This window comes from Aristolochia californica, unplaced genomic scaffold (genome assembly GCF_029961685.1).
Source record: "Aristolochia californica isolate CCGP_79_NKW_82.1479 unplaced genomic scaffold, dmAriCali1.0.hap1 SCAF_2, whole genome shotgun sequence".
Taxonomy (NCBI): domain Eukaryota; kingdom Viridiplantae; phylum Streptophyta; class Magnoliopsida; order Piperales; family Aristolochiaceae; genus Aristolochia; species Aristolochia californica.
In genome coordinates this window covers 47653701-47679660 of record NW_027181881.1, presented here as the reverse complement: position 1 = coordinate 47679660, position 25960 = coordinate 47653701, and the positions used below count along the sequence as shown (strand labels likewise).

At 37.4% G+C, this 25960-nt stretch overlaps 3 protein-coding genes across 3 annotated transcripts; 1 reads left to right on the top strand and 2 right to left on the bottom strand.

Annotated features, from left to right (window-relative positions):
• The first annotated feature begins 2844 nt into the window (after positions 1-2844).
• Positions 2845-12187, top strand: LOC137955717 (methylthioribose-1-phosphate isomerase). Its single transcript, XM_068802805.1, has 10 exons — positions 2845-2947; positions 3063-3183; positions 3425-3480; positions 3579-3740; positions 3886-3985; positions 4524-4666; positions 4777-4882; positions 11323-11461; positions 11575-11843; positions 11927-12187. Exons 2-10 carry the CDS (start codon positions 3088-3090, stop codon positions 11987-11989), a joined length of 1134 nt encoding a protein of 377 aa, XP_068658906.1. The 5' UTR covers positions 2845-2947; positions 3063-3087; the 3' UTR covers positions 11990-12187.
• Positions 12188-16868: 4681 nt separating this feature from the next.
• On the bottom strand, positions 16869-18185 carry LOC137957271 (1-aminocyclopropane-1-carboxylate oxidase homolog 5-like). Its single transcript, XM_068805025.1, has 2 exons — positions 17315-18185; positions 16869-17188 (listed from the first exon to the last, which is right to left on the bottom strand). The coding sequence occupies exons 1-2, from the start codon at positions 18152-18154 to the stop codon at positions 16946-16948; spliced, it is 1083 nt and encodes a 360-aa protein (XP_068661126.1). The 5' UTR covers positions 18155-18185; the 3' UTR covers positions 16869-16945.
• A 2724-nt stretch (positions 18186-20909) lies between these two features.
• On the bottom strand, positions 20910-22460 carry LOC137957215 (1-aminocyclopropane-1-carboxylate oxidase homolog 4-like). Its single transcript, XM_068804961.1, has 2 exons — positions 21480-22460; positions 20910-21353 (listed from the first exon to the last, which is right to left on the bottom strand). Exons 1-2 carry the CDS (start codon positions 22317-22319, stop codon positions 21111-21113), a joined length of 1083 nt encoding a protein of 360 aa, XP_068661062.1. The 5' UTR covers positions 22320-22460; the 3' UTR covers positions 20910-21110.
• Between the last annotated feature and the right edge of the window lie 3500 nt (positions 22461-25960).

Genomic DNA, 25960 nt, shown 5'->3' with positions numbered 1-25960 from the left:
GCTTTCTGGGTGCAACACAAATGTCTACTCGTACACGGCACATTTCCATCTACGATCAGTATTGTTTTTACCGAGGGGGGCGATCCAATTCAATTATGGGTTCATTAGGGTTAAAGAGCGTTAGGTCACCTATGGTAGGTGAACTTGTACTTTGTCCATTAAAAATAATTAATAGAATCCGTTGCTCGTATTCTTTTGTGACTTAGTTATCTTGTTTATCAATTATGTGAGGATATGTTATAATTTCCTTATATTATATACCTACCTATCGTATCAAAATACAAACAAAAACCATTATCATCATGGCTAATAATTGGTGGCAGATTAGGTTTTGTCATTTAAACTCATTCATAGTCTAATTTAAGGTTATTCTAAATTTTGTTCTTTTTCCGTCAAAATGTAAAAAAGTATACACCTTAGAGAAAAAAATGCACCAACCCACCTAAAATGGTGAAAGATCCCAAAGAGAATGGGATTTGTTTCAATAAATTTTATATTTGATTCATGTGAATGAGTTTTATTTATGCATCACAATATCAAATTGTTTTAGGGTCTCTTCCGTTTGTAATCGACAAATTCACTCTCTCCCTTTGGGCCTTCTAGTTCACGAAGAGGGGAAGTGAAAGTAAAAATGATTTAACTTTCGCTTACCCAAAAATGTTAGAGTGCGCTTCACTTCACTCGCTCTAGTATAAAACGAGTGAAAGTGAATTCCGACTCTAAACCCAGTTCATTTACTTTCACTTGCTCACTCGACACTTTCTGGGTCCTCCTCTCTTTCGATGTTCCTTCAATCTTCCTCTTTTTTTACCATTTTTGCTTCCCAACCCTCATCTCTCTCGTCTCTCGCTCTCTGTCGTCTCGTTGTGTTGTCGTGCCCTCAACACCGAACTCTCTCGCAATGACTAACCCCCTTCAATTTACCTCTCTTTCTTTGATTTCCCTCATTCGGTCTTCCCTCTTCAATTTTCTTATTTTCCTTTTATTTTTTATTAGTTATAATTAATTAAATTAATAGTTTATTTTTATTCATAAATTTTTTATTAATTTAGGCTAAACTACAATCCATCTTATTTTATTAATAAAATACCCTATTTAATTAATTATTTAAGAGTGATAATTAATTTATTATTAAAGTCAAAATTTGATCCAAGTATCTAGACATTATAAAAGTATACATTTTTTTGTTTAAGTATTCTATTTTTATAATTAATTAAATAATTTAATTTTTACCTGTAATTATTGTATTCATTTAGATTAAACTACGATATATCTTATTTTATTAATAAAATACCCCTACTTAATTATTTATTATATTTATTATTGTTAATACTATATCAAAATTAGTAATTTAGAGTGATAAACAAGATATTGTTAAAATAAGAATTTGATCAAGTATATAAACATTATAAAATTATAATTTTTTGTTTAAGTGTTATATTTTTTATAATTAATTAAATATAACAACTATTGTATTAATTTAGACTAAACTACAATCTATCTTAATTTATTAATAATATATTATATTTAATTATTTATTATAAAAAAACCATATTTGTTTAGGTATATTATAAAAAGTAGTTCGTTCTCTTGTTTTTACTACATTTTCCATTTTGTACACTTACACAAAAAAATATTTTTTTGTGCACTTTACATAGAGCATTCTAAAAAACGATTCACTTTCAATTTTACTTTCATTTTCCCTCCCCCTTTTTTAGCGCGGTGACTCCAAGGATCCCGGTTTTTTTAACATATTAACATAAATAATCAAAATTTTAACTTATTTGCACAAATACATAACTTTGATTGGTCAACTATACATGTGTACAATCAAAGTTGACACGTAAGCTTTGACTAATCACATCAACATCTTCCATATAGGATGACACATCATCTATCACCTCATTGAATGCCATCGTAAGCCTTCCACCGCAGTTTTCCTTTGTTCTCCCATTTTATTCTCATGATTGACTTAGGTTATTTTGTAATAATTAATTTTTAAATATTAATTTATGGTTTTAAAAACTATTACACATTTCATTTCACTATCGTTACTTTAATATAATATAAATAAATTTTGATGATTAATTATTTTATTTTTATTTTTAAATATAATTAATACTCTATTGTACTTAATACCTTAATGTAATTATTTTACTTTAAGATATTATTTAATTTAACACAATATTTAGTAAAAAATAATTTAGTTTTTAAATTATTATTTGTTGGTACAAATATTCAGCTTTTTATAATAAAAATATAAAATTTGTATTAATTAATTTAAATAATTTATTGTCACCTATTTAACGTCTTTTATTAAAAAAATATTTTAAAGTTTAAAAATCTAATTTATTGGTACATGTTTAGTACCTTATATATACAAGTATTTAAAAATAATATTTTATTTATTTAAAATTATTTAAATAATAAAATTAGTTTTCAAATTTCAAATTTTATTTATTTAAGTTTTAAATATTTAAATATTTTTAAATATTTAATTTTAAATTCTTAAAAATATTTTATTTTTAAATTTTTATTCGATAATGTGTGAGGATGACATGGATATAGGTTGTCAGGACGTGGTATTAAGTGATTGGTGAAAGTCAATGTGTCACCTTTCAGTTTTATACATGTGATGTTGACGGCTCAAAATTAGGTATTTGTTATTCTGTTAAAAAATGGATAATATCCTAAAATTTTATAATAATATAGAAGAAAATACAAAATGAAAGCGGCAAGAAACGGCGGCTGTTCTGTTCGGAGGCTTAAAATACCGATGCTGCCCTTTTCTTGCGGAGAATTTAAGCCGCACCGCAGGCACTCTGTCCGTGCACGGTCACTCATGCTCGCTACTTCAAAGAGTCAACAGACGTTCTTCCACCTAGGGTTTCTTCAATTTCTTCGACTTCTTGAGCCATCATCAGCCCTTTGATACTCAGATTCTTTCGTAAGTTCGTATTCTCCATTTACGTTGTTTGAGCAGAAGCGTTTCATTTAGTATTTTCTTCATCCGCTTATTATCAAAGGTCCGCCGCCTTTTTGTCCTCCTCTTTTTTTAACAGGGAAACCTTGGATTGCGACTATCTGATGGCGCTCGAGTCGAATGGTACGGTAGGAACCAACGGAGCCAATACTTTGCAATCTATTTGTTACAACACGGGCTCACTGAAGCTACTCGATCAGGTTTTCTTCTTTTATCCTATTTTGTTTGTTCCAGATGATACAGCTAAGATAGATACGTTTGATATTGTCACGTTGTCTTGTGGTGAATTTTGTACTCGATTTTCATTCATCCCGTGAGTCTTTCTGTTAGTAATATTTTTTTTTGAAGACAGAGGAGTATGAATATGGGGGTGAAGCTCTTGTTTCCATGTCCTTTTTTTTTTTCTGATACATGTTTATGTCTGTTCTCATAATACTGCAGAGGAGGCTGCCCCTGGAAAATCCGTACTTGGACATTCAAGATGTCACTGATGGATGGTGATGTGTTTGTGTTTGTTTTGGCAATCTGTGTGTGTCTCTGTTCATTAGTCCAAATATGTAGACTATCTTAAATCGGGGGTGTACCATTTTTATAGGAATGCCATAAGGGAGATGGTGGTACGTGGTGCACCGGCAATTGCCATTGCAGCTGCACTCTCTCTTGCGGTTGAAGTGTTTAATGTGGAAAAATCTTTCTCAGGGTCATCTAATGATGCAGCTTCTTTTATCATCAAGAATCTCAAATACCTTGTTTCTAGGTATTTTTAGTACTAAACACTCATATATTGTCCCTTGAGATAAAAATGTTGCAATAGTTGGGCTTTTATTTGTTCCGTTTGTATACTATTAGGGAATTTGGTACTTGGGAAATATCTAATGTAAGCAGTCCTCATGGTTTTCCAGCCGACCAACTGCTGTAAACCTTTCAGATGCCGCAAAGAAGCTAGAGGATATTGTGCTAAAAGTGTCTGCAACTACTGAAAAAGCTACATCTGTTTTTCAGGTGGGAATTAATTTCTTTGTCTCCAAAAGCATGGCATTTTGTTGGTACCCATTAGGCTGGGTTCCTGGGTTCTTGATTTTCCGCTATGTGTGATTGGTATTGCTGTTACATGTTCCCTTTACTAGAACTGCACAATATACTTTACCAGACATGGCTTTATCAGTCACGTTATGTTAAAAATTTTGAGGACAAGAATGCTGCTGCTTGTTCTAAGAATACTTTTTAGTCCTACATCCTCTCATTGTACTTCAAAGTTTAAACTCTCTGTTTCCATACCTTAATCTGTATTATGGATCTTGAAATTAGCTTATTAAATGATGGCATTGTTTGAGTTTGATAAATCAAAATGGATCTGGCTAATCAGTAGGAGAAGAAAGAGGGTATAAGACCATTTTGGGCTTGGGGGCCTGCAAACTTACTTTACTGCTGTTATTTTACTGGATGAATTGTTCACAACATTATTTCCAGATATGAATGGTTTATGTGGTCATAGTTTAGATTTCTTGATTTATCTCTCACTTACATGTTCATTTTTCAGGCCTATATAGAGGCTGCTGAAAAAATGCTTTCAGATGATATTGCTGATAACAAAGCCATCGGATCTCATGGAGCAGCCTTTCTTCAATCACAAATAAGTGTTAATAAAAAACTGTCCGTGTTAACCCATTGCAACACTGGCAGGTGTGCTTGTACTTGTGTGCATATGTGTTTTCATCTTTCTTGTTGTCTCAGCTTAAAGTTTAATCCTACAGAATTTAATATCTAGTTTGTCTGATGTGGTTCATTATCAGTCTTGCAACAGCAGGGTATGGCACTGCACTTGGGGTGATCCGCAGTCTTCACAATGAAGGCATTCTTGAAATTGCCTTCTGCACAGAAACGAGGCCATTTAACCAGGTGATTTACTTCTCTATATCTTTAATTTTAATTTTATTAGGCTGGATCTCAAGTTGGTGGGGTGTGCCATTCATGAGTCACTGTCCTTGAATCTCCGAACTGATGCTAGCTGTCTAATCATTTGAAAACGATGGTGTAAATAACAAGTGACTTGAAATTTACTCATGTAAAATAATGAAAAAAGAAAGAAATTTGGAAGAAGAAAGCGAGGTAGAGAAGAAGAAGAGGAGGAGAGGTGGAGACATTGAAGAAACTGTCTGGTTTAGAGGATAAGATTGATCCCTGACCTTTTTATATTAACTTTTAAGTGATTACCAGAGAAAAGGACAGAACCGCCCCTACTCTATCTATCTCTCTTACAGCTTCCAAACAGTAATAAAACTAAGTAAAAATTACATTGATGAATGCCTCTATCTCACCTTTGTTTAACTATAACTTTAGTACACAATATCCTATACGAAATTACTACAATACCCCTGAATTTTAACACTCCACCTCAAGTTTGAGCATATATATCTATGAATCTCAGCTTGGAACGAAAATGAATGAATAAACGCTCTCCATGAGCTTTGGTATATAAATCTCCAACTTGATCAGTAGTCTTTACATGCGGAGTAATCCTTTACCACTTAGCAGCATCTCGGATGAAATGACAATCGATTTTTATGTGTTTGGGATTAGTAGCAATAAATATTGCAACTTGATTATCTTATTTCAGTTTCATAGGACTAGTTCCTTCTAGACCAAATTCCCTTAACACAAATTTTACCCACATAAGCTCATTTACAGTATGTGCAATTGGTCAATATTCTGCTTTAGCACTTAATCAGCCAACTACATTTTGTTTTTTATTTTGCCTCCCACAATAATCTATAGTGAATTTCCTGTCTAATTTGAAGCCCACATAGTCTGCATTTGAATATCCTACAATGTTTAAGTGTCCACGTGGTTGACATCGCAATCCTTTGCCAGGATCTCCTTTTAAATACTTCAAAATTCTTTGTACTGCCTCAAGATGCACCTTTATAGGAGTATCCATAAACGGACTCACAACTCCAATTGCAAATGATATAACGAGCCTGGTAACTTTGGCATAAGTTAATTGTCCATCCAAATTTGATAGAATAGAATCTGCAAGCAAAAAGGAAGATGGTAGGGCATGAGAAGGTAGCTTTGTAGGTTTATCTGTTGGAGGCATTGTAGCAACACAAGGGCAACGATTATAGACACGAAGAGGTGGAGAGGAACCTGATGGAGTTGGGACATCCAGAATAGCCACTGGAACTGGACTATCTGAGGAAGACTAGAAGAAACAGGTATCTCACCAAAGGACTCAAAATACGGGGTATGCTCAAAGAAGGTTACATTAGCTGACATATGTCTTTCGGTGAACAGGGTCATAGCATTTCATGCCTTTTTGCTAAAAAAAAAAAACTTATTAACTAAAGCTCCAAATATGTGGACAAAACAAGTACAACCAAAAACACGAAGTACCACATCAAATAGTTTACAATGTGGTTTTAAAACTTGGAAAGGAACCCGGCCATTCAAAATAGAGGAGGGCATGCGATTAATTAAGAAACAAGAAGTTAAAGTAGCATTTCCCCAAAACGACTTGGGAACGTTCATGTGTAGTAATAGTGTCCGAGTAACCTACAAAGATGTCCGTTTTTATGTTCAACCACCCATATTGTTGAGGAGTATAAGGACAAGGCGTTTGATGGGTAATACCATGGGAGACAAAAAGAAGAAAACATATGATTAAAATATTCCAACCCATTATTAGTATGAAGCACATGAACACAAGCACCAAATTGATTTTTTTATTTCACTAAAAAATTTAGAAATACATCAAAGACTTTGGATTTGTCACGTAGGAGATACACTCAAGTTACTCGACTAAAATCATCAATAAATGACACAAAATACTTAAAACCAAATGGACTATGAATCTGACATGGAACTCATATATCATAATGAATTAACTCAAACAATTTGGTGCTACGACTAGAACTAATTGGGAAATTGGACTGATGATGCTTTCCTAGCTGACACGACTCGCAATCAAATGAGATATCTGCTGGAAATGAAGGAAAAAACTGACACATCTTAACTGATGATGGATGGCCCAAGCGTAGGCGCCATAAGTAGGATGAATATTTAGTAGAAAGTGGCATAGCTCGAGAAAAAGATAGATCATCCATCATATAGAGTCCTCCCTTCTCATGTCTAGAACCAATTGTCTTCTTCGTCTGCAAGTCATGGAAAACACAGGTTGTAGGATAAAAAGTTTCATAACAGTTTAAAGATTTAGAAATATGACTCACAAACAAGAGATTAACGAAAAACTTGGGAACAAATAGAACTAAGTCTTAAGGATATCTGTGGGGTACTGTGAACAGTACCCTCCCCCTGAATGGGAGAGGTGGACCCATCAACCAAAGTAATTCTACAATATGAAGAAGACAAATTAATAGACTGAAATGAAGACATACCTGACATGTGGGTAGAGGCTCCTGAATCAATTATTTAGGAAGGAGAGTGAGACATGTTCAATGTAGTCATACCTGTACTCACCATTGTCGCACTTGCTGATGATGAAGGATGAGTGTCTACAATTGGAGAAATAGCAGATGAGGCAGCCAATTAGCCTAGTCGTTGTACTAACTGCTGAAATTCTTCATAAGAGCTAGTGTGGTAAGAGTTGTCTTGTTCTCTGACTATAGAGTTGGCCTAAACAGGTTAATCAAATTTCTCCCGATATTTTTCTGCAAGGCCGCCGATTAGCCTAGTCGTTGTACTAACTGCTGAATTTCTTCATAAGACCCAGTGTGGGAAGAGTTGTTTTGTTCTCTGACTATAGAGTTGGCCTAAACAGGTTAATCAAATTTCTCCCAATATTTTTCCGCAAGATGGTTTGACTTGCCGTAGTGACCCCCCATATCATTCCGACCACGACCACAGGTAGGGAAGGAGTGGCCTCTACCTCTATTATTACAACCACGAAATTGACCATCAGATTTGCCAGTAGAGGGTTGGAGGTTAAGAGCAACTGCATATGAGAGACTTCCACCTGAGTCATTTTTACTTACTACTGCACCTTCAGTCCAAAGAACCCTATTAAATGTCTGCTCTAGGGTGGTCACATCCTCATTGGCCAACAACTGAGTTCGATTGGCATCGTACTCAGAGCCCAAACCATCTTGAAACTGAACCAGTTGAAGCTGATTTTCTTTCTTCCGAATGTCTTTAACATTCGCAGTAAATGGATGGAATGTGCTGATTTCTTGATAAGTTATCTGACACTGATCTACTACCACGCTTCATATTAAAGTATCTCACATATAACTTATAGATTCTCGACAAGTTACTTTCCTGAGACAAAATAGATGCTAAGGTAGTCTACATTGCCTTAACAGTACTTCAACTCAAAATTTGGTCATTAAAACGTGACTCCATACTGTTGACCAACCAAGTCATCACTAAATTGTCTTCAACCACCCAATCCTCAGGAATAGGTATATAGGGATCATCTGTTATATATTTGGCCATCCTTCTGGCCCTCAAATAAATCAAAACTGACCATGACCAGTTGACATAATTCGATCCATTCAATCGGATTGTAGTTATTTGAATAGGCTGAGAGAATTTTACATTGGAGCCCTCTTTTGGTCCTCTGGACAGTAACTTGCATGTTGGATTCAGCCATTATACACCACAAACTACCACAATTCAGTGCAACAATGACTCAAAACCCCAATAATCTTTCAATTAGGAGTAGTAGCTATGAGCCAAGAAGCTATGGCAGGCAGAAAAAGGGAAAAAAATAAAGTTTTTACCCTACTAGTCCAAAAATCTGGGAAGATCCTCCAAAAGGGTTGTTGAAGATTGAGAGAAAAACCACAAAAATGAGAGAAATATGCCCAAAAAGTGCTAAACCTTGCTTTGATACCATGAAAAATCTGATATTTGGGTGAAAAAGAAGAGAAATAAGAGAAGAAGAACTTGGAGACGAGCAGCAACAACTTCCTTGGAGTGCGTGCCTAAAAAAGGATGCCCCCTTTTTTTTAATCAAGGTTTTAAGTATTTTACATAAAAGACAAAAATACCCTTCAAAACATAAACTTACATATCTCCTAAAATACACTTCTAAAATGAATGAAAATTGAACCATTGGCATATGAAGACATTGCCTAGTTAACAAACATCATATAAGATAAAAACATAATATATGAAATAACTAAATACCCCTGAGTTGATATTTTAATAAAAGTTATACCAAATGAAGAGTTAACATTCCGTTCACCACAAACCGTTTTAAGTAGAACCATTAGCCAACATAACTAATTTATGAGATGAAGATGGTGACACATTGGAGAAAATGGAAGATACACCTGACATATGGTGGGACTCACCAAAATCTATCACCCAGAACAAAGGAGAGGAAACATGAAGTGCAAACATACCTGAGCTTGCCATTGTGGTATTTATAGTTGGAGGATTCGTGATGCCTGAGAAGTTGGAGCTAGTAGCTAATGATAGTTGACCCAATTGCTGTAGTATCTTATGTAGTGTCTCCTAGGTACTCCTATATGACCCTATCTCATTATTAACCACTTCTCTATTGTCCACTGACACACTAGAATTAGCCTAGATAGACTTTCCGCATTTTTCCCAACATTTGTTTGAGAAGTGATTTGATCTGTCACAATGCACACACTTTCTATCCACACGACCTCTACCTCTTCCTCCACTGTTACTGCCACGTCCTCTACCTCCAAAACCTCCTCGTCTTCCTCTAGACGATTCAGACTTAGAAATAGAACAAGAAATGTTTAGAGCAGAATCAAAACTTGCAGTAGTTCTTACTTACCATTTTTACTGCTCCTTTAGCCCCAAGAACTCTGTTATAAACCTTTTCCAATGTATGGTTACTATCATCAGCCAGTATATGTGCCCGTATAGCGTCATATTCTGGTCCCAATCAATCCAGAAAACGAGTAACCTGAATCTGTTTTTTTCTCTTTCTGTAGACAGTTGCATCATTAGTAAAAAGATGAAAGGTGCTCTTGCAAAAAATAACCCTCATCTCTGTAAAATATTGAGTGGCTGTTCTCTTACCCCTGCACATACCAAAGAACATTGCGTAGAGCTCATATATTCGTGACAAATTAGTTTCTTTTGAAAAAGTAGTCTTCAGTGTATCCCATATCTCTTTTGATGTATACTCATAACTTGATCACTCAGATTTTCCTCCATGCTATTAACAAACTAAGTCATAACTTTACTATCTTCAACTTCCCAGTCATCATTAGGAGGGAATCCAGGAACCTTATTAAAAAACTTTAGCTTTCTCTTAGCCTTAAGAAACATTTGAACATACCTGGACCAATTTATATAATTTCGTCCATTGAGTTTAATAGAGGTTACCCTACGAAACTTTAGTTTTCTCTTAGCCTTAAGAAACATTTGAACAGACCTGGACCAATTAATATAATTTCGTCCATTGAGTTCAATAGAGGTTAGCCTACGCAGGTCAGCTGGTTCCCACAGTAATTAGGGTAATTAAACTGCAATGGATAGATGTCACCTCTACAGTCCAGTAATCCACAAAAAAAGCGTCCAACAAGGGTGGTAAGGGCTGATGTCAGGCCAGATGTTCATGATGTCGGCAAACATAATGTCTTAATGGCACGCACATGCAAGAATAGGGTAAAGAAACCTAACAACCCTCTTGGGTCACAAATATCATATAAAGCTGTTCAATTGACCGCAGTATCCATCAACCCTAACAAGGTTATGTGAGAAATAAATGAAAAAGGCCTGACCTTTACTTTCAATCAATAACAATTTTTTAAAAACCCCTTACTTGAAGAGCTTGATGATGTGAGGAGAAGTTGATTCTTGCCTAAGACCCCTCAGCAATTAGATGGATTACTTTGATACCATGTGAAATAATGAAAAAAAAAAGAATTTAGAAGAAGAAGAGAGGAGGAGATGTTCAAGAAACTGTTTGGGTTAGAGGATAAGAACGCCCCCTAACCTCTTATATAGTGATTACAAGAGAAAAAAATAGAAATGCCCCGACTCTAGCTATCTTTCATACAGCTTTCAAACAGTAATAAAACCAAGTAAAAATTACATTGATGAACACCTGCAATTCTCCCGTATCTATCTGTAACTTCAGAACACAATATCCTGTAGTAAAATTACTAGAATACCCCTGATCTTTAATAACTTGCAAAATGAAGATTAGGTTAAAATATTCATGTGGTGAGATTGTTTGCCCTGATCTGTGTTGGATCCAAATGGTTGTGTTGTAGCCCTTGGGATACTCTTGAATGTTTTCTGTTACTTAATATCCACGCAGAACTGCTGGCCTGGAGATAAGTTCATCATTTTAACTGTTTTTTCTATTCTTTTTAATACAAAAACGGCAGGGATCCAGGCTCACAGCCTTTGAATTGGTTCATGATAAGATACCTGCAACGCTGATAGCAGATTCTGCTGCTGCTGCATTAATGAGAGCTGGACGTGTTGATGCTGTCATTGTTGGAGCTGATCGTGTTACTGCTAATGGTACTAGTTTAGCGATACTAAAATGAGCAGATAAATAAGACAAGTGGATTTGCATTGGTATAGATATTTGAGCATTAAGTAACTATTAAAAAAGGCCTGGTCTATTCTTGTAGGGGACACGGCTAATAAGATTGGTACCTACAACCTTGCTGTTTCTGCCAAGTATCACAAGGTGCCATTTTATGTGGCAGCACCTGTAACATCCATTGATCTCTCTCTTTCCTCTGGAGAACAAATAACCATAGAGGAAAGATCACCGAAGGAATTGTTGTACTCTCGTGGAGGTCTTGGGGAACAAGTAGCTGCATCTGGAATTTCGGTTTGGAATCCTGCATTTGATGTCACTCCAGCCAGTCTTATTGCGGGTATTATAACCGAAAAGGTTTCTCTCTCTCCCTCTCCCTCTCTCTCCCTCTCTCTCTTTCACACACACACATCTAACCAGTGTTACTTGTTTGGGCTCAGGGGGTAATTACAAAGAACGGAACTGATGAATTCAATATTAAGGACTTCATACAAAGTGCTTAGTTGAAAATCGGATTGTGGTTCCAGCGGAGGAAAGACTTTCATCCCTACAAGGCTTTCTTTTGTGAGTAAAAGATAGTTTAACTTTTGATTTTATCACTTTCTTATAAAAAATAAAGTATATTAAGAGGATGAGAGGTACACAAGAAAGAATAAAAAGACGATGAGAATTAGGGGTTAAGTTTGGTTACTTCTTTTTCAGTTGAGGCATTTTATGTTATATGTTTATTAACCAAATAAGGATCTCTTGGAACTTAATCTCATGGAATGTTGATATGATAATTTGATTCCTATTCTTAATTCAATAATAATTGGCGAAAGAATTGGAATAGCCGTGGGGATCCTTTATTATTGAAAAACTCTGTCATCACTTGTTCAATAGTAAAGTTTCGATGCTGGGCTGGTTGCTCTACTAACGCAAGTTCTGGAAGAGGTCCGTAGGCATGGGAATCATCTGTCTCTTGGCTCCTTGTGGGAGTTGTCCACCATACGATGCTCAACGCTCTTGTAGAACCCGTTCGAAATTATCTTCAGATTCCGCCATTAAAACAGATGAAATAGCTATTATGGACAACCGGACAACTGTAAATGTCTTTGAATATATAGTGAATGAAACCGATGTATCTTGCATGGAGACTTTCCCCAATATTTATGACAAGGGCGCTCTATCAAGTCATCCTAGAATTTCGCCTGTAAACATCACAGTTCGCTGTGCAACAAAATGGTTAGCACAAAGTCTGTGAGGTTTGATCCCAATGTCAGATCAGGCTGTGGGCAATAAGGTTATCCGTTCGCCTCCTCTCCAGGCACTTCGGCTCCTTCAGTCTATCCTGCTGTAATGCCAACTCTTAACGGAGTAGTTCAGCCAGTACTTCTCCGAGTTTCCTCGCCGGCCTGTTCCACCATTAATTAACTCACTCTCACAGATGGCCAGAACCCTCACCCAGTCCGGCGAAACTGGAGGTGTTTGTTACCTGAGGGTGTCAAGCCAGGTAGCCGCGTTGGTCGCAAAAAGAGTGATATTGCTGAAGTAGGAGACACCAGCGCAACTAGGGGTGGCATCGAGCCGAGTCGAGCCCGAACCTGCTTATGTTCGAGTCGAATTTGATTTAAATATTTCGAGCCGAGCTTCGAGCCGAGCCTCGTCTCGAGCCTAAAATTGTTATCGAACTCGAGCCCAACGAGTTCGAGCCGAGCTTCGAGCCGAGCTCGAGCCTCAACATACATTTAAAAATTTTCAAATAATATATATCGAATAAAATGTATATAAAATTATGCATACATTTTACATAAAATTATGCATGACCTCTTCATAAAATTGGGCATAACTTATATATATAATATGTGTATAAGATTGGGCATAACCTCTACTTAAAATTGAGCATAATCTATATATATAATACTTGTATAAAATTCGGCATGACCTCTACTTAAAATTGGGCATAATCAATATACATAATACCTGCATAAACACTCCATAAACACTCCATAAAATTGTCTATACATTCCATAAACACTTCTAAACACTCCATACACTGCATAACATTTTAAATAAACTCTATACAATAATCAAACACAACAAAATTAAATAAAATATCACTATCAATTTACAATCACCCAAATAAAAACTATAAATCCTTTAAATAAAATCCTATTACTATTATAGACTTACTAGAAAATTACAAGAAATATTTTAAATTTTTCTTAGGAAAGTTAAATGGACCTCTAATTGCCTTTTCTAAGGAAATAAATAAAAATTAATAATTAATCTAATATATTATTATACTTATTGATAAATTTTTAATCACATAAAATGTCAAACACAAAATTACTATGAAAATTGCCTCATGCTCAAAGTATTATATCATCAACTGTCAAATACTTATTCAAAATTTTTCTATATGGTTTTCTAAGCCATCTTGGCAAGAAAATCTTACTTGGAAAATTATATGATTTTTTAAAAATAATTTATAATTAGAAAAATATTTTGAAAAAATACGAGGCTCTAATGGTCCCTATATTTCTATTAAAAATATTTTTTCAACATTTATTGAAAAAACTGCTAATAGTCACTGGAAACGTATTTCTACTAAAATATTTTTTCAATTTATTTAAGAGCCATGAGGAAGGGACAAGAGTTTTTTTTTTCCTTGTTTATGATCTCGCACGTAGGGGTGGCTTTGAATAAATTATATATAAAATTATGCATACATTTTTAAAAAATATAATGATAGGGAAGGTTCAGGATTGAATTTCAATAATGGATTAAAATGCACCAATATTAATATTTTTTACTCCAATTGTTGTCTAGCTTGTTTTGTAATTTTTGAATTTGGCCATAATTTATTATGGCCTCCGTAGTGCCCCTAGATAAAAATTTATATTTTAGGAAAAACTAAAAATATTTTTCTTATGATACATATTCCCAAAAAAACCTTTAAATAAAATCTTATTACTATTAGTGACTTATTAGAAAATTACAGGAAATATTTTAAAATTTTCTTAGGAAAGTTAAATGAACCTTTTACTGTCTCTTATAGGGAAATAAATAAAAATTAATAATCAATCTAATATATTATTATACTTATCGATAAAATTTTAATTAAATAAAATATCAAACACAAAATTGCAATGAAAATTGTTTCATGCTAAAAGTATTACAGCATTAACTGTTAAATACTTATTCAAAAATTTTCTATACAGTTTTCTACCCCATCTTGGTACGAAAAATTTTACTTAGAAAATTATATGATTTTTAATAAAAAATTTCAATTAGAAAAGTGTTTAAAAAAACATGAGACACTAATAGTTTATAGAAAATTATTTCTATAAAATTTATTTTTAATTTTTTCCAGAGGAAAAAGTTTTTATTTTTTTATTTTATGATCTCGCACGTGCGAAATTGCACGTGCGAGATCATCTTCTCGCGAGGAAGGGGGAGATTATTTCTCCCCTATTTTGGTTTTCCGCCGAGACGACGCGGAGGGAAGGGGCTTATGGCGCCGGGGAGGATTTATCGTCTGAGATGACGGCCACGACGGAGTCGGTGGCGACAGAATCGGCGGTGACGGAAGCGGCGGTGACGGAAACAGAGGCGACGACGAGGAGAGGAAGAAATCGAACGGACGGCCACAGAGGCGGCCAACGAGCAGCTGTGACGGCGGTATAGACGCCAGCGAACAGCTACGACGGCGGTAGAGGCGGCGACAACAACCGATGGGAGGGGTCGGCGGTGACGAGGGTGGAGGAAAAAATTTTCCCTCGCTCGCTCTCGCTCCCGCTCCCGCTCCCCCGCTCGCTCGCGATCCCGCTCCCGCCCCCCCGCTCGCTCGCTCGCGATCCCGTTACCGATTCATGCCGATCCGACTCATTTCGAGCCGGCTCGCGAGCCGACGAACCGAACCTAGCTTCAGTCGAGCTCGGCTTGTTAAGGTAAATGAGCCAATTTCGGTGCTCGAGCTCGATAAATGACGAATCGAACCGAGCCGGCTCACGAACCGGCTCGGTTCGAAGCCACCCCTAAGCGCAACCAATTGTAGTGCGACTTCTTTTCCTCCGTTTAATCATTTGGATACAATGGAGGAACAGTGAACTGTTTGCATTTGACTTGCAAAACAAAAAAAAAAGTGGCTGGGATTGTTCAAATTGGTGAGTTTTTTTTAGCGTGGTTTATCTAAGTTAGATCCAAATGTTAGTTGTAGCGTCAATTGACATCCGAGGAAAAGTGTTTGCCCGAGATGGAATATGAGGTTTGAACCTGCTTTTGATTGTTGGGTATACAATTAAAGTCCCACATTGACTAAAAGTGGGGAGGATCATGAATATATAAGTGTGGAGATTATCTCTATTGGTATGAGGCTTTGTGGGGTGAAGCCCAAGAGCAAATCCATGAGTGTTTAGGCTCAAAGTGGGCAATATCATACCAATGTGGAGAAAGGTAGTATCCATAGTCCTTACAAAATGGTATCAGAGCTATGCCCCGGAGTTAACCTTGGTAGATGGGACCGGAGTTAGCCATGGTGGATGTGACCCTCTGAATGCCGAACGAAGGTGGTGGGCCTTGAATTAGATTGTGAAGGGATCCGTGGATGTACTCTATTGGATAGGTAGTGTGTTTCAGATTCTTCATGGACGTGTCCAGGTCCCAACATGATGAAGAGGAGTTGCTCTCGAGATAGGTGGTACTCCATATAATGCGTGTGCTTCCAACGCAGAAAAATCCGGGTTGGTAGAGTAGACGGATATATGATTATTTGAGGGGAGACTCGATAGTTCTTTGTTCGAGGGGAGGATTGTTGGCTATACAACTAAAGTCCCGCATTGACTAAAAGTGGGGAGGATCATGGATATATAAGTGTGGATATTATCTCTATTGGTATGAGGCATTTTGGGGTAAAGCCCAAGAGCAAATCCATGAGAGCTTAAACCCAAAGTAGACAATATCATACCGATATGGAGAAAGGTAGTGTCCATAGTTCTTACATTGATGTCACCCCTGCCTCACTAATTACAAGTATCATAACATAAAAAGGTCTCTAACTCTCTCTTTCTCATCAGACCGGTGTTTATTAAACAAATCTCCACAAACTGCGTCGATTTTGCAATTCTTCACTGGGCAAATTGATATGATATCCTGGTTTGTAGTTAATCCAGAATCGTTAAACCAGTATCAGGCTCGTTGGGACTGAAGTTAGGCGGCTCATCCTGGTTCAAAGATGATAAAGGATGTAACTTAGGATCTAACGATTTTTCAAACACTTAGCAACGATCCTGCGCATCTCCTTCTACAGTATTTTTTTTTACTTTTCGTCCTTTGATATCATGATCTAAGTGGTTGCAATTAGAAAAGTGGTTGAACAACACATTAGAAAACATAGTTCATAGGACAAACGACAAATCACACATATTAAACTATAGCCTGAAGTTGTCGGCCATGATCGACAAATCACACATATTAAACTATAGCCTGAAGTTGTCGGCCATGATCGACAGCTCCTGACTGTGGAACTTAGCCATGAACTCCGTCATAGAAAAGTTTCGAAACCGTGCTGGCTTCTCTACTGAAAGGAGCTCTGGAAGAGGTCCAAAGCTATCAGAATTCTCTTTGTGATTTGGACCAATATGAGTTGCCATGGAGAGACGTGATAGGGAATCGGCCAAGACGCGATGCTCAACGCTTTTGTACATCCCGTTTGATATAATCTTCAATTTCCGTCATCAAAACAAACAGAGAAAACAGCTATTATTTTCTAGAAACTAAAGCATTCCCAGTCGATGTAGATGAGTTGAATATAAAAAAATGAAAACGGTAGTGGATGGTGTACTTACTTGGAGAAGATCACCGATGTTAATGACGAGGGCACCGTGGATGGGTTTAATGTCTATCCAGTTCTCTCCGATTTTCGCCTGTAAGCCACCCACTTCGTCCTGCATCAGGATGGTCAGCAAAAAAGGGTCCGTGTGTGAGCTCACGCCCAACGTCAGATCAGGCTGTGGGCAATACGGGTAGCAATTAGCCACCGTTGCACTTGAGTTCAGGCATTTTATCTCCTTCAACCTATCCTGCTGTAATCCTAAACCTTCACATAGCACTTGAGCCAACACTTCTCCGAGCTTTGCCATCTGCCGGCCCCACTCCATGAACTCAGTCCGGCAGATCACCGGCACGCTCTCCCAGTTCGGCGGAACTGGGGCAGTTTGTACCCCGAGCGTGTCGCGCCAGGTAGCCGCCTTGGCTCGGAAAAGGTCGTAATTAGTGGCGTAGAAGACACCACCCTCGTACGTCCGATTGTAATGCTGCTTCTTCTCCACCGCTGGGAGTTCATGGAACGCTCTAACTGCTGAAATCGTATTATCCATGATGAATACGGAAATCCCATGGTTAATGATCTGGAAGAAGCCGAATTCAGAGGCGGCATCGCGTATCTGTTGGATTATTTGGGATCTGGCCGAGTTAGAGTAGAGATCGGAGAGGTCAACGGTGGGGATCTGAATGGCACTCGGATGAGTGGATCGTAGGCAAGTGAGATTCTCAGGCGGATGGATGAAAAATCGGGGGATGGTCGTGATTCCAGAGTCTAAAAGGCCTCGGACTCCAATCTTGGCGTCGTCAAATTCTTTCACTGCTTTCGCTCGATCGTAGTACTGCTCAGAAGAGTCGGTAGCCATAACCGTAAAAAACTTATCAAAGAAAGCGGGTACAACGTCGGTTGGAGAGAGTGAATCGTGGCTGAAGAAGAAATCTGTATATAGATAGTCAATGCCCACATTTTGGCTTTTCTTCAACAAGATAAGCCGCCCTAAGTTGGGATTTGCTAGTGGTTCCAGTAAAGATTATAAAATTCACCACACTCTCCGGTGAATTCTTCCATTAATTTATAGATGTTTGTGTATCAATTACAGAGATTATAATTGATTACAGTAATTGTAATTTGTACAGAAAATATATAAAGGAGCTTGATTAGCTCCTGTAATTGAGGATCGTAATCCTCTGTAAGGAATGTCTAAACAGGGCAAGGTTCTGTTGTGACATTATCTTCAACAGCCCCCCGCAAGCTTAGCGTCGGATTAGGATAAACGTGTAGTTTGAATCAAAAGAACTGAAAGAGAGGCCGAGATACGCTTTTGGTGAAGATATCCGCAACCTGTAAGTGAGAGGGCACGTATTGAGTGCGAATCTTGCCAGCAACAACAAGTTCACGCAAAAAATGAATGTGTAACTCAACATGCTTGGCCCGTTTGTGGACAATAGGGTTGGAACTCAGGAACTTAATCTCATGGAATGTTGATATGATAATTTGATTCCTATTCTTAATTCAATAATAATTGGCGAAAGAATTGGAATAGCCGTGGGGATCCTTTATTATTGAAAAACTCTGTCATCACTTGTTCAATAGTAAAGTTTCGATGCTGGGCTGGTTGCTCTACTAACGCAAGTTCTGGAAGAGGTCCGTAGGCATGGGAATCATCTGTCTCTTGGCTCCTTGTGGGAGTTGTCCACCATACGATGCTCAACGCTCTTGTAGACCCCGTTCGAAATTATCTTCAGATTCCGCCATTAAAACAGATGAAATAGCTATTATGGACAACCGGACAACTGCAAATGTCTTTGAATATATAGTGAATGAAATCGATGTATCTTGCATGGAGACTTTCCCCAATATTTATGACAAGGGCGCTCTATCAAGTCATCCTAGAATTTCGCCTGTAAACATCACAGTTCGCTGTGCAACAAAATGGTTAGCACAAAGTCTGTGTGAGGTTTGATCCCAATGTCAGATCAGGCTGTGGGCAATAAGGTTATCCGTTCGCCTCGTCTCCACGCACTTCAGCTCCTTCAGTCTATCCTGCTGTAATGCCAACTCTTAACGGAGTAGTTCAGCCAGTACTTCCCGGAGTTTCATCGCCGGCCTGTTCCACCATTAATTAACTCACTCTCACAGATGGCCAGAACCCTCACCCAGTCCGGCGAAACTGGAGGTGTTTGTTACCTGAGGGTGTCAAGCCAGGTAGCCGCATTGGTCGCAAAAGAGTGATATTGCTGAAGTAGGAGACACCAGCGCAACCAATTGTAGTGCGGCTTCTTCTCTTCCGTTTAATCATTTGGATACAATGGAGGAATGGTGAACTGTTTGCATTTGACTTGCAAAAAAAAAAAAAAAAGTGGCTGGGATTTTTCAAATTGGTGAGTTTTTTGGTGGTTTATCTAAGTTGGATCCAAATGTTAGTTGTAGCGTCAATTGACATCCGAGGAAAAGTGTTTGCCCGAGATGGAATATGGGGTTTGAACCTACTTTTGATTGTTGGATATACAATTAAAGTCCCACATTGACTAAAAGAGGGGAGGATCATGAATATATAAGTGTGGAGATTATCTCTATTGGTATGAGGTTTTTTGGGGTAAAGCCCAAGAGCAAATCCATGAGGGTTTAGGTCCAAAGTGGACAATATCATAATAATGTGGAGAAATGTAGTATCCATAGTCTTTACAAAATGGTATCAAAACTATGCCCCGGAGTTAGCCATGGTAGATGGGACCGGAGTTAGCCATGGTAGATGTGACCCTCTGAATGCCGAACGAAAGTGGTGGGCCTTGAATTAGATTGTGAAGGGATCCGTGGATGTGCTCTATTGGATAGGTAGTGTGCTTCGGATTCTTCATGGACGTGTCTAGGTCTCAACATGGTGAAGCGGAGTTGATTTGGATAGAGCATGCTCTCGAGACAGGTGGTACTCCATGTAATGCGTGTGTTTCCAACGAAGAAAAATCCGGGTTGGTAGAGAGTGGACGGATATATGATTATTTGAGGGGAGACTCGATAGTCCTTTGTTCGAAGGGAGGATTGTTAGGTATACAACTAAAGTCTCACATTAACTAAAAGTGGGGAGGATCATGGATATATAAGTGTGGACATTATCTCTATTGGTATGAGACATTTTGGGGTAAAGCCCAAGAGCAAATCCATGAGGGCTTAAGCCCAAAATGGACAATATTATACCAATGTGGAGAAAAGTAGTATCCATAGTCCCTACATTAATGTCACCCCTGCTTCACTAATTACAACTATCATAACATAAAAAGGTCTCTAACTCTCTCTTTCTCATCAGACCGGTGTTTATGAAGCAAATCTCCACAAACAACGTCGATTTTGCAATTCTTCAATGAGCAAAGTGATATAAGATCCTGGTTTGTAGTTGATCCAGAATCGTTAAACCAGTATCAGGCTCGTTGGGACTGAAGTTAGGCAGCTCATCCTGGTTCAAAGATGATAAAGGATGTAACTTAGGATATAACGATTTTTCAAACACTTGCAAAGATCCTGCACATCTCCTGTTACAGTATTTGTTTTACTTTTCGTCCATTGATATCATGATCTTTTTAAGTGGTTGCACAACACATTAGAAAACATAGTTCACACGACAAATGACAAATCACAAATGACAAATCACACATATTAAACTATAGACAAATCACAAATGACAAATGACAAATCACACATATTAAACTATAGCCTAAAGTTGTCGGCACATTAGAAAACATAGTTCACACGACAAATGACAAATCACACATATTAAACTATAGCCTGAAGTTGTCGGCCATGATGGACGAATCACACATATTAAACTATAGCCTGAAGTTGTCGGCCATGATCGACAGCTCCTGACTGTGGAACTTAGCCATGAACTCCATCATAGAAAAGTTTCGAAACCGTGCTGGCTTCTCTACTGAAAGGAGCTCTGGAAGAGGTCCAAAGCTATCAGAATTCTCTTTGTGATTTGGACCAATATGAGTTGCTATGGAGAGACGTGATAGGGAATTGGCCAAGACGCGATGCTCAACGCTTTTGTACATCCCGTTTGATATAATCTTCAATTTCCGTCATCAAAACAAACAGAGAAAACAGCTATTATTTTCTAGAAACTAAAGCACTCCAAGTCGATGTAGATGAGTTGAATATAAAAAAATGAAAACGGTAGTGGATGATGTACTTACTTGGAGAAGATCACCGATGTTAATGACGAGGGCACCGTGGATGGGTTTAATGTCTATCCAGTTCTCTCCGATTTTCGCCTGTAAGCCACCCACTTCGTCCTGCATCAGGATGGTCAGCAAAAAAGGGTCCGTGTGTGAGCTCACGCCCAACGTCAGATCAGGCTGTGGGCAATACGGGTAGCAAGTAGCCAGCGTTCCACTTGCGTTCAGGCATTTCATCTCCTTCAACCTATCCTGCTGTAATCCTAACCCTTCACATAGCACTTGAGCCAACACTTCTCCGAGCTTTGCCATCTGCCGGCCCCACTCCATGAACTCAGTCCGGCAGATCGCCGGCACCCTCTCCCAGTTCGGCGGAACTGGGGCAGTTTGTACCCCGAGCGTGTCGCGCCAGGTAGCCGCCTTGGCTCGGAAAAGGTCGTAATTAGTGGCGTAGAAGACACCACCCTCGTACGTCCGATTGTAATGCTGCTTCTTCTCCACCGCTGGGAGTTCATGGAACGCTCTAACTGCTGAAATCGTATTATCCATGATGGATACGGAAATCCCATGGTTAGTGATCTGGAAAAAGCCGAATTCAGAGGCGGCATCGCTTATCTGTTTGATTATTTGGGATCTGGCCGAGTTAGAGTAGAGATCGGAGAGGTCAACGGTGGGGATCTGAATGGCACCTGGATGAGTGGATCGTAGGCAAGTGAGATTCTCAGGCGGATGGATGAAAAATCGGGGGATGGTCGTGATTCCAGAGTCTAAAAGGCCTCGGACTCCAATCTTGGCGTCGTCAAATTCTTTCACTGCTTTCGCTCGATCGTAGTACTGCTCAGAAGAGTCGGTAGCCATAACTGTAAAAAACTTATCAAAGAAAGCGGGTGCAACGTCGGTTGGAGAGAGTGAATCGTGGCTGAAGAAGAAATCTGTATATAGATTGTCAATGCCCACATCTTGGCTTTTCTTCAACAAGATAAGCCGCCCTACGTTGGGATTTGCAAGTGGTTCCGTCATCAAAGAAATCCTATGGTTTATTGTCGATGCTTCCCTGATACGATCTCTTTTGAAGCCAGCGATTTCTCTATTGACTGTTTTTTTTTTTAGCAGATACACGTTTTACATAATGTTCACGTCGTTGTCGCTTTGTACCATTAGTAATATCGAAAGTGAGTTTTAGTGGAGGGAAATGACTGAGCAACGAGACCAAATTATTAACCATATTGCTATTTCTCAATCTAAGTGATGAGGATATTAACCATATTGCTATTTTCTCTATCAAATTGCTATTGAATTTAATAAAACTCTTGAGCTTATTGGAAATCAATGGTTGGACCAAATATTGTTCAATAAGACCTGGCAACCGATTTAGGGAGGTGATAAGATCAAGTTGGATGCAACTCAAAAGGAATTTGACAATTGGATCTACTAATGATAACATGTAAGGAGGAAGATTCGGTGTCTGTGATATTGGACGCAAAAGTTTTATTCTCTTGTCATGTTGGATAATGATTCCTAGAAGGCATCCATGACAATGTTTTTTTTGACAGAGGTTTTGCATGTTGCAAGATCTTTGTAACTCAATTTCTATTAGTCTGCATGACTCTCATAGCAAAAAATCACAGAGCCAAAATTAATATGATGGAGTCTAAGAAGAGTTTCATAGAAAGAGATCTCATAAAAGAGTCATAGTTAAATGTGTTTTAGTTATGTTAGTTTTCTATTTATATTCAGCTATTCAATTGTTATAGGACTTGTCTTTTAATGTTTAGCTTTGGGTGTAACTGAGACCAGGGGTGGACACATGTTAGGTTTACAAAAACCCAAACTAGAACCCGATCCCCAAGCCTGAAGTCTGAACCCCCAAAAAACCCAAATCATCAAACCCAACCCTGACCCCGACCCTATCACCATCCTTGTCACCCTGTCCTTGACCTGCAGGGTGAAATTAGAAACCCAAACTAGGGTTTTTTGAATCGGGTCGAGTCGAGTTTTCCATAAAACCTGACCTGAAGCCCACCCTAAACTTTTTTTTAATTGTAATTAGAGTCTACTTTTTTTCTCCATTATAAATAGAGCCTCATTGCGCTCAAATTATATAAACTTAATAAAGTATTTTTCTTTTTCCACAAATTAAACATGGTATAAGAGTGGGTTTTGTGAATTGACTGGGTCAACTCATAGAGATAATGTGATCCTTTTGTGATTTATCATCTCTAGTAGTTAAGGAGTTTTCTACAAAGAAAAATCAATATTTGAAGCCACAAAGGCCATACAACAAAAGAGGTTGGAGTGAAAATAGAAAGTTTCATTTTTTGAGGTATTTTATGCCATCAAGAATGAGGATTTATATGAAAAATTATTTGTGAAAATAAATATCTATACATTTATTTTCTACCCTACCAAACCGATTCTCACTTTGATTTTTATAGAGGAAGATATCAATGTCAGAAGAATCAATAGTCATGCTGGCCAAAGAAGAAAGAATACTAAGTTCAATCAAATTGCATAGTCTGAAATCTATCAATCTTTTTCAATCAAAATGAGTATATTTCAAGAAAAATATTATACTCGAATGAAATATATCAAAGTCTAGTTTCAGAAGGAGTAAATTTCGTGTTAATTTGATATATACGTAAGGAGATATTTTCATTGGAGTCAGAAAGGGTCATGCTACAAAATGAAGCAAATCAATTGGTCATAAAAGATTCAAGAACAAAGATTTTTATGTTAAATTAGGTATCAAATTAAATCTCTTTGAATCTTCTTGAGCAAGAAATCGTTTGTAATTCTGAGCTATATTATGGGAGATATCATATCAGAAGTACTAAAGCTTAGTGCCGCCAAAAATATCTTATTTTCTCTCATATTCTCTCTATGCGTTGATGTGAATTGAGTTTCCTTTTCTCTTGGAGTCCTATTTTTTTTTTAAGAAAATTGCTCTTCCAATTAGAGATATTTTGCAAGTCTTAATCATTCCACAATGTGCTCATTCTAGTTATTAATATCTTGTTTCAATGTTGTTTTTATTTTTTTGGGTTTTTGTTACTTAGTTGTGTATCGTCCGCATTGTCATTACCAAAAATTGTGGTCACCCCCAAAAGTTATACTTATTCAAAATTTTAAGTTATTTAAGTTCAATAATTAAAGTCTCCCCTTATTATTTTTTTTTAAAGTCACATTGTAGTTTCGTTTGGAAGTATGAGTGTTGCATAGTTGCCTCTTTCCGGTTAAAGTCGACATGACTCTCATAGTAAGAAATCACAAAGCCAAAATTAATATGGTGGAGTCTAAGAAGAGTTTAATAGAAATAGGTCTCATAGAGGAGTCACAGTTAAATGTGTTTTAGTTATGTTAGTATTCTATTTATGTTCAGTTGTTCAATTATTCTAAGACTTATCTTGCAATTATTCAATTGGTGAGATTTTTGTCCCGTGGTTTATCTATGTTGGATCCAAATGTTTGAGTTGTAACGTTACTTAACATCCAACCAAAAGAGTTTGCTTGAGATGATTTTTTTGTTTTTTCTATACTTTTAAAGCTTAAAATTGTAGGAATCCAGGATGCAGATCGAATATCGGTTTGGAACCTAATTTGGATGTCACCCCTTCACCTCTAATTACAACTATCATAATATAAACAGGTCTCTCACTCTCTATTTCTCACCATATCGGTGTTTATGAAGCAAATCTCCTCAAATTGGGTCGTTTTGTAATTCTTCAATGGGCAAATTGATATGAGATCCTGGTTTGTAATTAATCCTTAAACCGGTATTTAGGTGGTTTTGTTGAAATTTGTTAGGAGTCCTAGTCTAGTGGAGTTTGGAGATTGAGATATATTTTTAGTTAGTTAGTTTTCATAACTATGGAATTATAGTGGTCAAAGAATATGGTTAAAAGTGATTAGAAGTTAACAATCTTTACTATTTTTGGTTGGTATATTGCCTTTATGAAGGCTATTGATTAATGAAAGGTATAACAAAGTTTAGTTTTCTTCATTGTCTTGTCTTTAGTAGCTTCATTTCTCTTCTTCTTTGATTTTATATCAGTGGTATCAGAGCTTACATGAAGAAAAAATTAGGAGAGATTCTTTAGAGAAAAAAAGAGAATTTATCTCAGCATCAAATGTCCTCCGAAACGTTTGTACAACCTACAATTCCTTGCTTTGATGGTAATTATGATAATTGGAGCATGTTGACAAAGAACTTCTTGATGTCGAAAGAGTATAAGCAGGTTGTAGACATAAAAGTAATTGAACCAACAACAGGCTTCAATTGACAGACGCATAGAAAGTCGAATTGGGTGCACTAAAGTTGAAGGATCTCAAAGCGAAGAACTAATTTTCGAGGCTATTGACAGTTCGATCTTGGAAACCATTTTTTGCAAGGACACCTCCAAGCATATTTGGGATTCCATGAAGAAGAAGTTTCAGGGATCAACAAGGGCAAAGAAGAAACAACTTCAAGTACTTTGTACAGAATTCGAGATACTTCAAAT

Excerpts from the sequence above, each read along its gene's own strand:
- LOC137955717 (XM_068802805.1), top strand. The coding sequence starts at position 3,088 with ATGGCGCTCGAGTCGAATGGTACGGTAGGAACCAACGGAGCCAATACT. Across the intron at positions 4,667-4,776 it reads ACCCATTGCAACACTGGCAG|TCTTGCAACAGCAGGGTATG; the intron begins GTGTGCTTGTAC and ends GTTCATTATCAG. Across the intron at positions 11,462-11,574 it reads TGATCGTGTTACTGCTAATG|GGGACACGGCTAATAAGATT; the intron begins GTACTAGTTTAG and ends CTATTCTTGTAG.
- LOC137957271 (XM_068805025.1), bottom strand. The coding sequence starts at position 18,154 with ATGGCTACCGACTCTTCTGAGCAGTACTACGATCGAGCGAAAGCAGTG. Across the intron at positions 17,189-17,314 it reads ACATCGGTGATCTTCTCCAA|ATTATATCAAACGGGATGTA; the intron begins GTAAGTACACCA and ends CGGAAATTGAAG.
- LOC137957215 (XM_068804961.1), bottom strand. The coding sequence starts at position 22,319 with ATGGCTACCGACTCTTCTGAGCAGTACTACGATCGAGCGAAAGCAGTG. Across the intron at positions 21,354-21,479 it reads ACATCGGTGATCTTCTCCAA|ATTATATCAAACGGGATGTA; the intron begins GTAAGTACATCA and ends CGGAAATTGAAG.